The sequence below is a fragment of the Ochotona princeps genome, chromosome 25 (genome assembly GCF_030435755.1).
Source record: "Ochotona princeps isolate mOchPri1 chromosome 25, mOchPri1.hap1, whole genome shotgun sequence".
NCBI classification, from domain to species: Eukaryota; Metazoa; Chordata; class Mammalia; order Lagomorpha; family Ochotonidae; genus Ochotona; species Ochotona princeps.
Window position 1 is genome coordinate 18,909,481 of NC_080856.1, and position 15,597 is coordinate 18,925,077.

General features: G+C 43.2%; 1 protein-coding gene and 1 gene segment (V, D, J or C); one reads left to right on the plus strand and one right to left on the minus strand.

Annotated features, from left to right (window-relative positions):
- Window positions 1-2,398: 2,398 nt before the first annotated feature.
- On the minus strand, window positions 2,399-3,031 carry LOC131483340 (T-cell receptor beta chain V region E1-like). The segment is given in 2 exon segments: window positions 2,399-2,727; window positions 2,961-3,031. Coding segments are annotated over 2 exon segments (399 nt in total).
- A 2,097-nt stretch (window positions 3,032-5,128) lies between these two features.
- Window positions 5,129-8,886, plus strand: LOC131477959 (DBH-like monooxygenase protein 2). Its single transcript, XM_058654894.1, has 6 exons — window positions 5,129-5,221; window positions 5,446-5,541; window positions 5,676-5,735; window positions 7,161-7,291; window positions 7,907-8,021; window positions 8,505-8,886. The coding sequence occupies exons 1-6, from the start codon at window positions 5,129-5,131 to the stop codon at window positions 8,745-8,747; spliced, it is 738 nt and encodes a 245-aa protein (XP_058510877.1). The 3' UTR covers window positions 8,748-8,886.
- The last annotated feature ends 6,711 nt before the right edge of the window (window positions 8,887-15,597 follow it).

Genomic DNA, 15,597 nt, shown 5'->3' on the forward strand with positions numbered 1-15,597 from the left:
AAAAGGAAGTCTGAGAGGGAGTGAGCTATTTAGTATAGATGGGGGAAAGGATTTAAGTATGGAAACCATAGAGGGTATTGCATTTAATATCTCCTTATATGAGCCGGATTGCCCATCACCTCTTCACCTAGGAGTTTCCTTGTTCCAATGCTCCTGCCAGTGATTCACTTTTGACTCCACTGATCCCTTTCCACCTGCCACCTGCTTGCCTCCAGAACCCGTGTACCTCCCACCCTTTCTGAGTAACCATCACCGGCCCACCCGTTAGGAACATCTAATGTCTCACCCTCAGGGGGACTGTGCAGTCCAACTGGGATTTCCTCAAGCTCCAATCTGGTCTCCAACTGTTCTGAATTTGTATGCCACAGCTAGAGACAGGACATGAAGGGTGTGTGCCTGAAGTCATTGCGGGGCAGAAGGGTAAAGGTGTGAGGTTGACACTGAAGAGGATTTTTATGAACTGTATGTCGTATGTACGTGTGGGTGTGTGTGTGAGAGAGACACACACACAGAGAAAGCAATGGAGGTACGGAAATTACAGCCAGACTCAAACCACAGGCAAACAGAAAAATAAAGTGACTTTAAATTAAAGAGATGTCAGGAAGTGGTCAGTTTCAACCAAAACTCATCCAGTGGTCATTTAGCAACTCTCAAGTTCAGAGCTTCTGTTTTCTCTTCTCTGGGCCCAGACATAGCTAGAAAAGAAATTCCTGCTTCAACAGCAGAAAGACGTGAAATAATAAATGTCTGAGGTTTGTGTATCATGGAAAAGCCATCTTTTTTTTTTTTTTAACAACACACTGTATATTAGGAAAAGAACATGGACAAGGAAAGCGACCCTAAATGTGTCCTGTCCAGTCCCAGGCTGAGCCACTTGTGTGGGAGAAAAAAGAGACAGGGATGACAGGCAGGGCGTCAAGGAAGGGAAGAGGAGAATAATTAAAGCCAGGTCCCTGATGGTCTGTTGGAACCCCCACTCAACTAGTGCATGTCCTGTGGAGAAACATGGGCAGATGGCGCCCCCTGGTGGAAAATCCTCCTCACAACAAGCCTTGAGGAAGTAGCCCTGCGACTTTTTCTCTGCCTGCCTGCCCACCCTGCCACCAGAACTGGATGCTCCTTGGATGAGCCTTCTCAGTCACCACACATCTGCTCACATCATGGTAATAGAATACCTCAGGCAACTCAGTTGCAAAAGAGAAAAGGTTTATTTAGCTTACAGTTTGATAGGCTTAAGGCCAAGGTGGGGTGTCCCCATTGGCGTGGCATCTGGTGAGGTCAGTGCTGACAAGCACGTATAAGGGAACCACTACACGGTGATCTACGAAGCAGAACCGGATCAAGGTGGGGCTGATGCCAACTGCTGCAAAAACCCTCACCACGAACTAACTTCTGAGGGCACAACACCTAAGGACCTAAGGCTGTCCATGAGGCTCACATCCTAAGCACCGAAATTGGATTAAATTTCCACTTTCTTAGGACTAGTAACTTATGACTTTAGAATCTCAATGTGTTCATGAACTTGGGAACTAATTGCAGCGACAGCATCTGGTATGCTCCCTGTTGAGTAGACAAGCTCTGAGCTGGAACCAGACGAGCTCAGCTGCAGTGGCTCTTCCTGTCTCCTACCTCTGCAGAGTTAGAATCCTGAATCCTAATTCTCTTGCTTTTCTCTCTCTCTCTCTCTCTCTCTCTCTCTCTCTCTCTCTCTCTCTCTCTCTCTCTCTCCTTCTCAGTTATTTGTCCTCAGAGTTGGCTGTCTGGGTCTGGCCCTATCCATGCATGGCATTATTGCAACTCTGACTCGACTTTTTCAGTTCAGTATGTAGAAAGCACCCTGTGGTCCTTCCTTGGCTTCTTTGTAAAGCTCAGCAAGAAGATGCAAGAAGCTGAGATGGGGTGAGCTAACTCCAGGACTGAGAGTGCAGAAATTCAGGAAACCCCAAACATTTCTCCAGCCCTGCTCTGTGGACTGATACTGGCCTCACGATGCAACACGCAGCTTAGAATCACACCCCTCAGAGAGCAGTACTGGGCTCATTGATCGTTTTCTCTATCCTACTGTGTTACATAAAGATGTTCTCTGACTGTATTGTACCACCCCTGCAACCGCCCTCTGAGATAGAGGTGTTTTCTGTATTTTACAAACACAGAATAGTTTGAAGAAGTATAGAGATTTTCCTAAAGCTCACAAGTAACAATTATCTGTATTCAAGCTCTCCAGAACCCAGAGTCAAATTGCTGTGCAAGGTAGACAATGTTCCATGAAAGGTGAGGGGAGAAGTCATCAGGGAACCTGTACTCATGCTCAGGAAGCTGGGAGGGAAGCTGGCTCCAGCAACAGGCTTAGGAGGCCTGTGGGGTAGAGGAGGAGGGGTTGGATCTGTGTATGTGGTTTTTATTCAGATGTGTAAGGAAAGTTTCTCATTGTGTCTTTGCTGCAGGTGCAGTAGAGAAACCTGCCCTGGGTCACATTGGTCACTTGCAAACTTAGCTCTGTGTCACTGACCCGTGTAGCCAGGTAGTCTGCTCCAGGACGGGATATGACCTCCTTCTCTCCAGAACTACGAAGACTGGCCAGAATCTGTAGTTGTCCCTGGAGATCGTGTTGGTACCAGCTCATCCAGGGATACTGGGAATTCTTCAGGATACAATGTAGGGTCTTCGTCTGTCCATGGAGTACGAAGACCCACCTGGGCCTTTGCTCTACTAGGCTTGCAGTAGCATCTGCAATACAGAGAAGGACAGGTAGAAGGTGGAAGGAGTACACCTTAGGAAGTAATGAACTCAGCTAAGTCCTGAAGAGGGAACTCCAAACTAATGTTGAGACAGGCTGCTGAGAACAGACTGGAAGGGGAAGAATTACACCTGGGGAGGCTTTAGCAGGGCAGCGATTAGGGAACAATTCTTTGCCAACCCTGCCACCAGGTCCCTCTGCCTTCCTCTGCTTGCCATCTGACCTGCAGTCACAGCCGCTGCAAGCAGGCAGCCACACAGAATGGGAAATGGCATCATTCCGCGAGCCACCATCTCTCTCTCTCTCCAGCAGGTCGGAGCCAGGGGAGAGTGCAGGAGTCCTGACCGGCCAGTGGTGATCAGCGGCTGTTAGTCTGTAGCTGTGCAGGGCGGAGTTTTATCAGGAAACTGAGCGTGGTGTGTGTCTTCTCCCCTTGCTCTAACCTCAGATGTAAGAATGTGTTCCCACTTCCTGAGCAGCAACTGACGCTCCCATAGGCATCCCTACACGTGCTGCCGTCACTCAGTGCACAGGGAAGGGACCGGCCCTGCAACCTCCCAACTGTATTCCATTGTTCCCACAACAGTAGGATGTGCTCAGTGAGTCAAGTGTCTCAGTGCAAGTAACTGATGCTTGTAGCACCGAACAAGCATCTCTCAGCGACGCGCACATTAGCACATAGAAGGCACTGCAGGGCCACCCTGGGCAGTCCCCAACAGAAACTCAGGTTCCTGCTGTTTGTGAGTGCAATGATGTGTTTAAAATAAGAGAGCTGGAAAGAAGATCTCTTCCTCTCCTCTTTTTTTTTTTTTTTCAGATTTTTTACTGTAATAGAATAGAAATGTAAAATTCTCTCCCGTCTCTTTGAAATATATGGAAATATTTTCAAAAGTGAAATATCTGGGCCTGGCACCATAGCCTAGTGGCTAAGGTCCTCACCTTGCAAGTGCTGGGATCCCATGTGGATGCTGGTTCTAATCCCAGCAGCTCTGTTTCCCATCCAGCTCTCTACTTGTGGCCTGGGAAAGCAATCAAGGATGGCCCCAAAGCCTTGGGACCCTGCACCTGTGTGGGAGACCCAGAAGAGGCTCCTGTCTCGTGGCTTCGGATTGGCTCAGCTCCCGCCATTGTGGCTGCTTGAGGAATGAAACAACAGACAGAAGATCTTCCTTTGTCTCTCCTCCTCTCTGTATTTCCTACTTTCCAATATAAATAAAATAAATCTTAAAAATTAAAATTAAAAGAATGAAATTGTTGCTAGCTGTAAAATGTCTTCCTCAAGGACACATTGAGCTGTTTCTGAAATGTACTCCTCCAGGAGCGCAGTGCCCCGCCTGCCAGGTTCCAAGGGAAGATAGGAAGGCCTGACCAAAGGCAGATAAGAGTGTCCTGTGGAAGCTTAACTGACTTGAAAGTAGGTATTTTGTATGAAGCTGACAAGCTATCTTCTCTGATAAGGAAGGCATGATATTACAAGTTTTCTTTCAGTAAAGCCAGGTAACAAAACAGATGACCAAGATAACCAACAAGTAAATGCAGAATGAACTGTACATACTGTCGAGTTCTGTTTGAGGACTAGTCACTTTATCTTGAGAATTTCTATGGTTGGTTGCAAAAAAGTGAAAATTTTCCCTGACTTTGCAGTTTTCTGCATAATAATGGATGAAAATTTCATTCTGGTTTAATGCTTATTCCACAGCGAAGCTTCATTCCACAATAAAGCCATGTTTGTTGGTTTGGTTGGGTTTTTTTCTCTTACACTTTGGTAGGGAAGTTCTCTGGCTTGAGAGAATAACTTGTCTTTTAAAATTATGTTTTATGGGGATGGCACTGTGGCATAGCAGATAAAGCCACCACCTGCGGTACCAGCATTCATACGGATGCTGGCTTAGATCCCAGCTCTTCCACATTCATTCCACCACCCTGCTGGTGCACTTGGGAAAGCAACGAGGACAGCTGAGTACTTAGGTCCCTGCGCCCACATGGCACCCCTGGAAGAGCCTGGCTCCTGGCTTTGGCCTGCCCAGGGCTGGCTGTTGCTGCTATTACAGGAATGAATCAGGCAACAGAGAATTTCTCTCTCTGCATCTGCCTTGCTCCCCATCACAGGGCCAAGCTGACCCCAAAGTCACACAGCTGGGACCCCAGAGTTGGAGAATGATTATAGTCTGATGTTCAGAAAAACACCAGTGTGAGTCATGCAGAAAAGAAAGTAAGTCAGGGGTCTGTGGAAAGAGGAGATGAGTAAGAGAAAGGGCCAGAAGAATTCAATATGAATTAAGGGGCTGAGTATCATCCATAGAGGAAGGTGTCAAACAACAAGGAAGGGAAATTAAGGAACAGGTCAAGGTCAAATTCTTAACCAAGGACTGTGTCCTTTCCCTGTTACAGATGAATGGGGCCCCAGTGCCAGACATACAGGTATATGGCTACCTGCTCCATACCCACTTGGCTGGGCGAGCTCTGCAGGCTGTACAATACAGGTGAAGGAAGACTTTGGCTTTGCTTTCTGCATATGGGAATAAATTATAGAAAGAGTTACTTATTCAGCATCACTGGGACATGTTGGTTGAGAATAAGGAAGAGCTGGAACTATTCCTAGAGGACATGAAACTTTGGAAGAAGGGACTTTGGGGGTTTATTTTTGTGGTTGCTGCAGCATCATACGATGACCCATACTGTGCCTTTATTGGTGGGTCCTCCTGACCTCATCTTCTCAACTCCGAACAATCTGTAAAGATGATTCCTATGACTTCTATCTGCAGGAGACTCGAGATTTGCCAGCTCGAGTGGAGATTAAGCCGGTGGGAGCCTGAGGGAAGCAGGACTAGAGTGGAAGAAAAGGCGGGGTCTGAGCTCATAATTGCTAACCAAGAGTGTTCCAAGATTGTACCAATTCCTCTGTGTCTTATTATCAGTCTTTATTTACCATGAACAGGGTGATGAATTGCTGGTTGAATGTCACTACGAGACCCTGGGTTGTGACTCCATCACTTTCGTAAGTACCTCTCTTGCCATCATAGTGACTTTGACCAATGGTCAGCAAAGAGAGCTCCACACTGATTTTGGCTGCCACATGATTCTGATTAATCCAGTTGAAAACTCTTCTTTACTTCAGTGGTGTAATGACTTACCTACTCACACATGCTCTATTCACACTCCGGCCTTGCTACAGGGATTCCCTGCATTTGCTTTCAATGGCCCACAAAGACCATAGAAAGACAGTATATTATAGTGACTAGGATCATGGAGTCGAGACCCCATTTAGTAGCTTTCCAACATTAGACAACTTTACAACTATTTCGTACTTCATGAGAAAATGAACACTATTTCCTATCTCACAAGGACGTTGTGAGGTGTGGTGAACACATGAAAAACAGTCATGGCCAGATTTGTAGTAGATGCTACTTAGAAGTAATTCTTGTTGCCACGGCTACCAGGAACTCTGTGTGTCTGTGGAATGCAAAAGTTACTGCATGCTATTAAGGAAGAAAATAGACACACCTATGAAAATGATGCAGGATAGAAAGTGTATACATCGTAAAGGAAGACTGAGGATAATAAATTAGGGAAATTCACAGAAAAACAAAATCATAATGTCCCACTGCAGTGAGCTGAATAACTGATTAGGGAAGGGAGTTATGCTTTAGACATACAGAGTTGAGTTCTGAAGTAAGAGCAGCCTGGGAAAAGCCGCAGAAGGGGCAACAAGCAAGGGTTGGATGTGAAGTAAAATGAGCTTGGTTTAGAGTTCAGGAATAGGAAAAGGTGTCTGAGGGAATGGACTTGACATGAAGATGGTGCCATTGGAAAGTCTCTTTGAAGTAGGAGTGATGCTGTCTTACCTGTCCTTGGGAGAGCTGGATCCTACACTCCACACCCCCCGACACACACACACCCGAAAGATCTATCAGGTAAATACATGGGATGAATGAGTGGGTTGGAACTTGCTATAAATATAATCAAAGAAGGTGGTTAGTGATTATGGACTGTTGTTAATGAATAGCAGCAGTCTCTGGAGGTTACAAAACAGTCAGATGACAGAAAAGAAGCTGTGTTGTCGGCAAATAGCCTGGCGACTCCGTGAAGAACAGAGTGCAATCGGGAGGGATAGGGATTGATGCTGGTCGGGGAGACAGAGTCCTACCCAAACCAGAATGGCAGAGGGAATGCAGAGGACAGGGCATACATAAGGAAGATTTCTTGGACAGTAATTTTGGTAATTGTCCACTCGTTGGAAATAGAGGAAAAACTCCACAGTACGGTAATCAGTAGTGAGTTGGCGCCACATAAAGGAGAAAGGGAAAAGCCCTTCCAGATAGAACAACTGCTTAAACTACTTCCGTCCACCCTTTTCTTCTCTCTTGTATGGCTTTGTATTTTCTTTCTATACTAGTCTTTCCATTTTTCTCCTTTTCTCCAGGGAGGTCCTAGCACTATTAATGAGATGTGCCTCATCTTCCTCTTCTACTATCCCCGAAATAACATCTCCAGCTGCCACGGGTATCCTGACATCATCTCTGTAGCCCATGAGCTGGGGGAAGAGGTGTCTGAGTGAGTCATCCTGAAGGACAAAGCCCTGAAGTGTGTATGGGAGGGACCCTGGGATTGCAGGAATTGGGGGAAAAGTGTCAAAGGAGACCCATCCACTACTACCCAGGCTGATGAGCCAGGATTGCACAGTGGACAGTCTCATCAGCTCCTGAACTCTTCATGCCTGTCCTTGTCAGTGTCCCACTCTCCAGGAACCTCTGTGACTCTTGGGAGAGTACTGATGTGACTCCCAAAGAAAAATTACCTGTGTGGATTGCATTGCTTTCATGTGAAATTTCAAGGCACTTAACAGGTTCCCTGAAATCACTCCATAAACCTTTCTGAACCCCATAACCTCCAGATTAAGAATCACTTCCTTCAAAAGCCAGAAAATTCTAGATTTATATATATATATACAATTATATATATATTAGAATTGTTCTCTGAGAGTTCAAATGATTTTTTTATGTCAAGCTGATGGTGGTGCTCTCATTAAGCTGTAAGACTTGCCTCATGTCTAATGCTGCGTAGAAATGAGGCTTACACAAATGAGGGTACTTTCTGCACGTTTGTTCAAAGCTCCAATCAACCCTAAATGACTGTCTTCTGCTGCCCTGATCTCACCGTCCTCTGCAGTCCCATGGAGGGCATGATGGCCATGAGCAGTGTTGAGTGGACACCAGAGAACATTAAGAAGGCCGAGAAAGCCTGCAAGGAGGCCCAGCTGACTGTGTTAATCAAGACTATTGATGTGTCTCAGGCGATGCCACTCTATAAGGCGAGGCTCCCTGCTGTTGGAGTAACACAAAGCACCTCCTGCTCCATGAGGCAACACACAGATAGAAATGAGGTCTAGCTAGCAATGTCGAGAAACAAGCTCTGCATGTCTAACCTACAGAGAATGACACACTTCTAAGGTCCTAAGGGATGCTTTTACACAAGAAGACTTCAAGGGATTTCTGAAAAAAGAAATCGAATTAAAGTATGTGTGTGGTCTTGGGCAAGGGCTGGAAGAGTGGACGATTAAATGAGCTAATGACAGTGAGAAGGACACCCACCAAGGAAGGAAGAGCTGAGGAAGTAGACAGACAGTTCTTGGCTGCTCTGGACTGTGAATGTGAATGAATCACATCACAGGTGCCTGCGAGCTCTGTCAGGATTCTGGAAGGTTAATTAAGGCCTTGGGATAGGAAAGGTGATAGGCAGGCTTCTAACTTTATCGGTTCTTTTGCAGGAGCTTGTAGAAAACACCACAGGCTGGATTCCAGACATCATTCCCACTCCTCGGGGACCCTGCTTAGAATCTTCAGGAGGCAAAGTGGAGCCCCAGGATAAGACCCCTGCAGGCTCCAGAGCTGCTCCAATGCCCCTGTCCAGCTCCAGTGCTGCTCCCCTGAGATGCCTTCCCCTGACAGCCCTCCTGTGCATGCAGGGTGCCCTCTCAAGGCTCCTAGGCACGCTGCAGACTGACTTGTGATTCTGTTTTATAAGGGTGATTCCCAGGGCCTTCATCTCAGCCCTCCCCTTATCTTCAAAGCCAGGAATTCCTCCTATATTAGCTCACATAGTCCCCCAGCTGTGTCTCTTCCCATTACCTAGGTCATGAACCTATAGAATTGACATTGCCATGTTCTCCGAAGGCTTGCCTATGACACACTATGGAAGTTATCCATAAAGCCTTAGAACCATCTGTGTTTACATGTGTTCTGACAGAGTCTAGCCCCAAGACTGAAAATGAGGCAGTTTCTAAGGAAAGGCCAGTGCCCAGTTCCTTTAGGGAGATGCCATGGAGTGGTGGGCTTGAAGCACAGGGAGAACCCTACAAATCTACATGAGTGTGTACCTGCCCCTGGGCGAGCCTTCTGGTCTCTTTGCTTCTGAGATGTGTACCCAGAGCTCCTTGTGGGATTGAGGTCATCAGCCACAATGGTGACTGCTGGTAAAGGGAGGGCCTCCCCCTAGAGGGAAAGCACTCTATCTGTAACAATAAACAGAACTCCACTTGCTTCCTGTTGCCATCTTTTTTCCTTTAAGTCTTTGGTTCAAGGGTATGGGGACAGTTGGACAGTTTCTTGACATGTCAGTATAAGAACTTAGTTGTCCCTAATGCATCATTTATTACACAATCTTGTCTCTACTATGAGAAGATCTGTTTCTCCCCTCAAAGGTCATGGCTCATACTCAGGCCACCAGGTGTCAAGAGCCTAATTCTATGGAAGCCAGAGTTGACCTTTGAGAACAGGTCAAGGGCAATATGAGGAGAGGTGGCCCGCAGCTCCGGAGACTAGCGGTTATCCAGAGGGGCCACAGAGCAGTCACCAGGTATAAGTGATTTGTGAAATCGGGCTGAAATTCTTTGTGAAATCAGGCTGAACTGTAAGTAATGGTGGCTGCTCAGACACCTTCTGAGGACATTTCTGTATTTATTATATAGCCTGAAAAGCTTGGCACTGCATTCTCCTTCAGGATTTAAAGTCACTAAGCTACATCATACATTGTTTGTTGCTCATGACCCCTATTAGGGCCCTCTATTCTGTATATCCCAAGGCATTTAGAGGAATGGTCTCAGAAAACGGAGCCAAGCATTCGTCCAACATTGTCAAAACCTACACTGTCCCTCCTCCATTGGCAAGGTATACAGGGGGTTGGGAGACAATGCACTGGGGAGGTGAGAGAAATGTGGAATCATTTCCACACCCATTTCCTTGACTGTCACTCTCCCTGAAAGTTTCTGGATGTTCCATTCTGAGATTAGGCAAAACCCTTAGTGTACCATTCAGGTCCTGCAGTCCCTGTGCTGTCCCTACTCAGCAGCTGGAGCCACTTCAGGGTCCTATGATGTAGAAGCAGCATCACTTGGTGTCCTTAAACCAATGAAGATTTTCCACATTCATGATTGTGCAAAACTACCTTCCTTGAGTTGAAAGGCATCCATATTCAGGGTTGGCCTTCTTCATTTGCTGCATGCAAGAGAAATGAAGATTCTCCTATGAGGAGCTAGATGGAGGGCACCTGCCTGCTTTTTGAGGCACACAAAACATTTTTTTGGGGGGGGCTGGATCTTTGCCCCCAACTACAATATCCTGAGAAGTCTCATGTTAGAATAATTGGGTGGTGAATTCACATTTGTGTGCAGCAGGTTAAGTTGCTGCTTAATTAATGCCTGCATTCCTTAACAGATGTCAATTCAACTCCCAGGTGCTATGCTTCCAAACTGGGTTTAACACACCTGAGCAAGCAGTAGAAGTTGGCTGGAGTGCTTAGGACACTTACACCAAACTGGAAAAGCAGGAAGGTGCTCCAGGCTGCCAGCTTTATCCTGGTTTCCATCTGACTTTTGCAGCCACCTGGAGTGTGAATCAGCAAGTCCTCATTTCTACCTGCTCTCTTTTGATTTGCCTTCCAGATAAACAAATCTTTACAAAATAGTGCCAGTTGGTAAGGCAGGCTCCCAGAAATTAGTGGGTTATTAAATTATTCAGGTGTTTCTAATATGCATTCAAGATTAAAAATTATATGCTCTTGTAAAACCTCTGCTGAATTGCTTCATCTAGTTAAGCCATAACGAAGCAAGTGACCACACAAAGTGGACCTCAGTAGAGACAGCCCTGGAGGTCGCTCAGTTTCTTGTAGTTGGAATCTTTGTTGCTAGAAGGTAGGATGTGTGGCAATGTCAGAGACATGTTGCAGGGACTCAGGTGGCTATCACCAATCATCAGGCAGTAAGTAAACGGCAAAGGAAGAAAATCCTCTATTATTATTATTATTATTATTATTATCATTATTATTATTTTATGATACAGTTCCATAGGCTCTGGGATTTTCCCTCCTCAAGTCCCTCTTCCCACAGTTGATTTCCTCCTTATTATTACAATGTATAGTCCTTCCTGAACAGTCATAAGTTCATCATTTCGCTATTTAACTGTATCTTGATATTGTAGATATGAATAATAGCAAAGTCCAATATCTTATTGTCAGGATATATTTAGCAGCTTCATTGAAGTCCATCTTTGATTTAAATGTAGGGATACATACTGCATTGTGTCTCCACATCTGAATATGATAGTCTCTCTTACACTTTTATTATACATCCCCTTAAATAAAAAGGAGGAAAACGAAATCCACAATAGGAAGAAAAATAGTAAATGTGCAGTAACAAAGAGTTAAATAACATGTTACAGAGTGATCAATGTGTAGCTAAATGATGAAAAAGAAAATTAAAAACTTTCTTGAAGAAAACAATGCTATGCATGATCCATGTGGCACTGAAGAAATCAATAAGAGAAAGAAGGGAAAAAACTATTGTGAAGCAATGACAATAGAAACAAAAATACCAAAACTCATGAGATGTAGCCAGAACAGTATTGAAAGGGACATTTATAACATCAGGTGCTTATGAACATTTGAAATGCCTCAAACAGATGATCTAATGGTGCTCCTCAAAGATTTATTAAAGAAAGAATAAATGAACAGGAAGCATGAAATAATTTTAATTGCAGCAAAAATAAATGGAATTGAAGCTAAAAAAAAAAAAAAACCTACAAGTTGCAACACAGAAGGGCCATTTTTAAGAAGATAAGCAAAATTAATGTTTAACCATACCAGCAGTGAACAGCATGAGAGAGGAACAAATTAAAGTTAGAGATGAAAAATAAAAGACTCCAACTCTCCGCTCTTTATGTGGGTCATGATTCAATTGGTGTAGGCAACATTATAGTCTAATACTTTGTTGTCTATGTATATTAAGAAGTTTTATTGAGGGTCTACTTTTATTCCATAGTAGAGTTGCATTCTGTTGATTTTCTTTGATTCCTGTTATTCTGGTCTCCATTACATCTTTTATTTGTGAGATTACATGTGTGTGTTTATTTACCTTTATTTTTGTTTTGTATTTTCAATGGGAGTTGTCCTATATTAGAGTGAATATATGATACTTGTCCTTTGGGGATTGGCTCATTTCACTGAGTGTAATGATGTCCAATTGGGACCATCTTGTTGCAAATGGTAAGATTTTTATTAAGGTTTTATATTTATTTTATTGTAGGAAGATCAGATCAAGCAGGAAAAAAAAATAAGAATTTAAATATTTACACCAAAATGTGAACTGTGAAGTAGTGAAAAACACCAACATATTTTATTTTTCAGTTCCTCAATTTAAGTGAGAATTGTTGCCACAAATTTTACATGACTTGTGATACAGACCAACAAATAGTCCAACATTTATATCACTTGTTGATGAGACATAAATGAGTGGCAATGCAGCCACAAGCGGAGCAGCCGAGGCCCTGACACTCTTGCTGGTCACATCTCAGTGCTGAGGACAGACTCAATTGACTTTGAGAAAGCACCATGAATCTTAAATGTCTCATTTAGGCATGAGAAAAGCCAGACCTCAGCAAGCACTCCTGGCGCCTTCATTCATGGGATCACCACCAAATTATAGTCCTCTTCTAAAGCACATTATGAATCACCAAAATGTTTCATGTTATCATACAAGCTAGAGAAAAATGTACAAGGAGAAAATGTTTTCCATATAAAATAATGTTCTTCGCACGTGCACACACACACAGATGCACGTACACACAGGCAAAATGAACTCAATTGACCATTTCAAAATCGTTCTTGTCTGTTATTTGTCAGAAATTGCTTTCTCAGCTAGAGCTCCCAAAAGGCAACATGAGAATAGCAGCAAACATAAAAAGAACAAAACATCAAAAATAATAGAAAATTGGGATAATTACATCCATTAACTGCTCTGTAAAATGAGGCAAGATGGCCATTATTTAATTTAGCAATGAAACATTTTGTTCCATTTCAAAACAAAAGCCATTTTCCCCAGAAGCACAATTTGAAACCCATTAGAGACACCTTTGTGGAACAGCTTTCGTTTATAAAACTTGAGCTTGAAAGAAGAGGCTCAGCATGGCCTTATAAAGTACCAGCACGGAGGGAAAACTGCTTTGCTTCTTGGAGCTTCAAGAGAAAGGAAACAGGAAAAAAAAAGCTGAAACACACATCAGCACACTGAGGGAGCTACACAATAGTTGTAATTATCCTTTATGTGGCATATTATAGATGGAAAATGCATCTTCATGCACATTGTGTAATTCAGGTGTTTATCCAGGACTGGGCAGAGGCTGAGGGACGTGCACCTGAAGCAACAGTCCCTGCAGGTGGCCCTCTTCGAACTGGTCCAACAGAGTCTACTGTGTGGGCTGGGGTCTGATAAGCGACTCAGAAATAGCAAATTGATATTTGCTGTTAACTCTTTTCTCTTGGGCTGAATGAAAACTACCGAACTCCTTCAATGCCTCCTGAAATTGGCAGCTTTGTGATCCTATATTCTCCTGTACTCATACCCGTGCTGTCCTAACTTGCACTATTGTGTTAGTTCTTCTAATAAAAATGGAATTTGTTCCAAGCCCCCATTTGCCTTTCCAGGACCTCCACTTACTTGAAAGACTACATGCTCTCCTCTCTTGTGGGATGTATTCCTTATTCATTTTCTCAGTCCCAATCAGCCAAGCACTGCATTTTAGAAATTCCCTACAACATGTAGCAGAGTGTGGAAAAACTAGGACTATTGAGATTCTTGAAGGTCGAAGAGTTTTCTGAAGTACAAGGGAGAAAGAGATCAGAAAGGAAGGTTGTAAACAGAAGAAGTAAGACTAACTCTAACACTTTCTCATTCCCAGAGGGATCTCTCCTTAGAGCAGAGCTCAGTGTTGGCTCTTAGGCTTCTGGCCTCAAGTCGAGGGATTCTGTTCTATGTCATTTTACCAGCTATATGGAAAACTACAACATTAAGTAGTGTTGGCTATACCATTAGATGATATGGTTCCAACTCCCATCTTCTGTATTTATTAACTTACGACTCTGAGCTTGTAACTTCACTTTTCTAAGTTTCAATTACCTTTCATAAGATGGAAATACAGTAGTATCTCCACACTTATATTTCACATGTAAGACAGCAATCACAAGGACCACACATAAATGATAACTTTCAGAATGATTTTTACTTACAACATCCTTCCCATACAGTAGGATGGACTCTTTATTTCAACACAAAATAGAACTCTGAAAACTTCGTGCTCATCTAAGCTACTCTGACAGAAAAAAACAGTTTAAGGTAAGGAGATCCTCAAAGGGTAATATAATAATGTGGGCATTGTGACTCCGAGGGTCAATTCCCCACTCAGGACATGTTCATCTTATTTTACAGTTCCTGAGCTTGAGTCTTACCTATACTTCCAATCCAATTTTCTGCTAGTGCACAGCCTGGGAGACAACAGAACATGGCTCAAGTACTTGGGCTCCTGCTACCCATGCCAGAGAGTTACAGATGGATATTCAGATTTCTGGCTTTGGTCTGGTCTAACCCTGGTTGTTAGGGGGCATTTGAAAAGTAAATCAGCAGATGGAAGATCTTTCTCTCCAGTTCTATCTTAACAATTATCTATCTGCTTTTCCAATAAACAGAGTTCTTGTGGATGGATGGACAAAGAAAATGTGGTACGTATATACAAAGGGATATTATTAAACCATAGAAAGTGGAGAAATTCTATCAATTTCTAGTGGTTGGTAGGAACTTGTAGAATATTATGTTAAGTGAAATAAGCCAAACACAGAAAGACAACTACATCATGATTTTATTACTGTGAAACCTCAAAATGTGGACCTCCCAGAGAATAGAATGGTGGCTATCAGAGGCTGAGGTGGTGAGGTGGAGAATGCATAAATGTTGGTCAGCATGTACAAAGTTAGCATTAGATAAGAACACGTTCTAACATTCTGTCACATAGCAGGGTGCCTGTAGTAAAATTGTCTACATTTCAATATACCCAGAGAGAAGGCTACCAGGAAAGGACAAATATTTGAGGTGGATGGATGAATTGATGGGCTACTTTTCTTATTTGACCTTTAAGCAAAGCATATCTGAGTAAAGTTATCACTCTGTACTCAGTGAATATGTATAGATAGCTCTCAATTGAAAACAAAATTTCAAAGAAATTTAAATTGAGCCACTTGTACTTATTTTTGTTTATTTTTATTTTTTAATTCATTGCAATAACAATATGCTTATTGCATGTTAACATAAATAATACATTTTGTGAAAAATAACCATATTTTCCAAAACAAACAAAGCAATTAGTAAGAAAAATGGTATTTTCTCACATTTATAAAAAATCTGTTTAGTGTTTATCTTAATAGAACATAGCTAGATTCCTACACTTGTTTCAAAATCCAGCTATTGTGACATCACATAGCATAGAGTCTCTAGAAAATGCCTCTGTTACCAATGGGAGAAATAGCATGAAGACAAATAA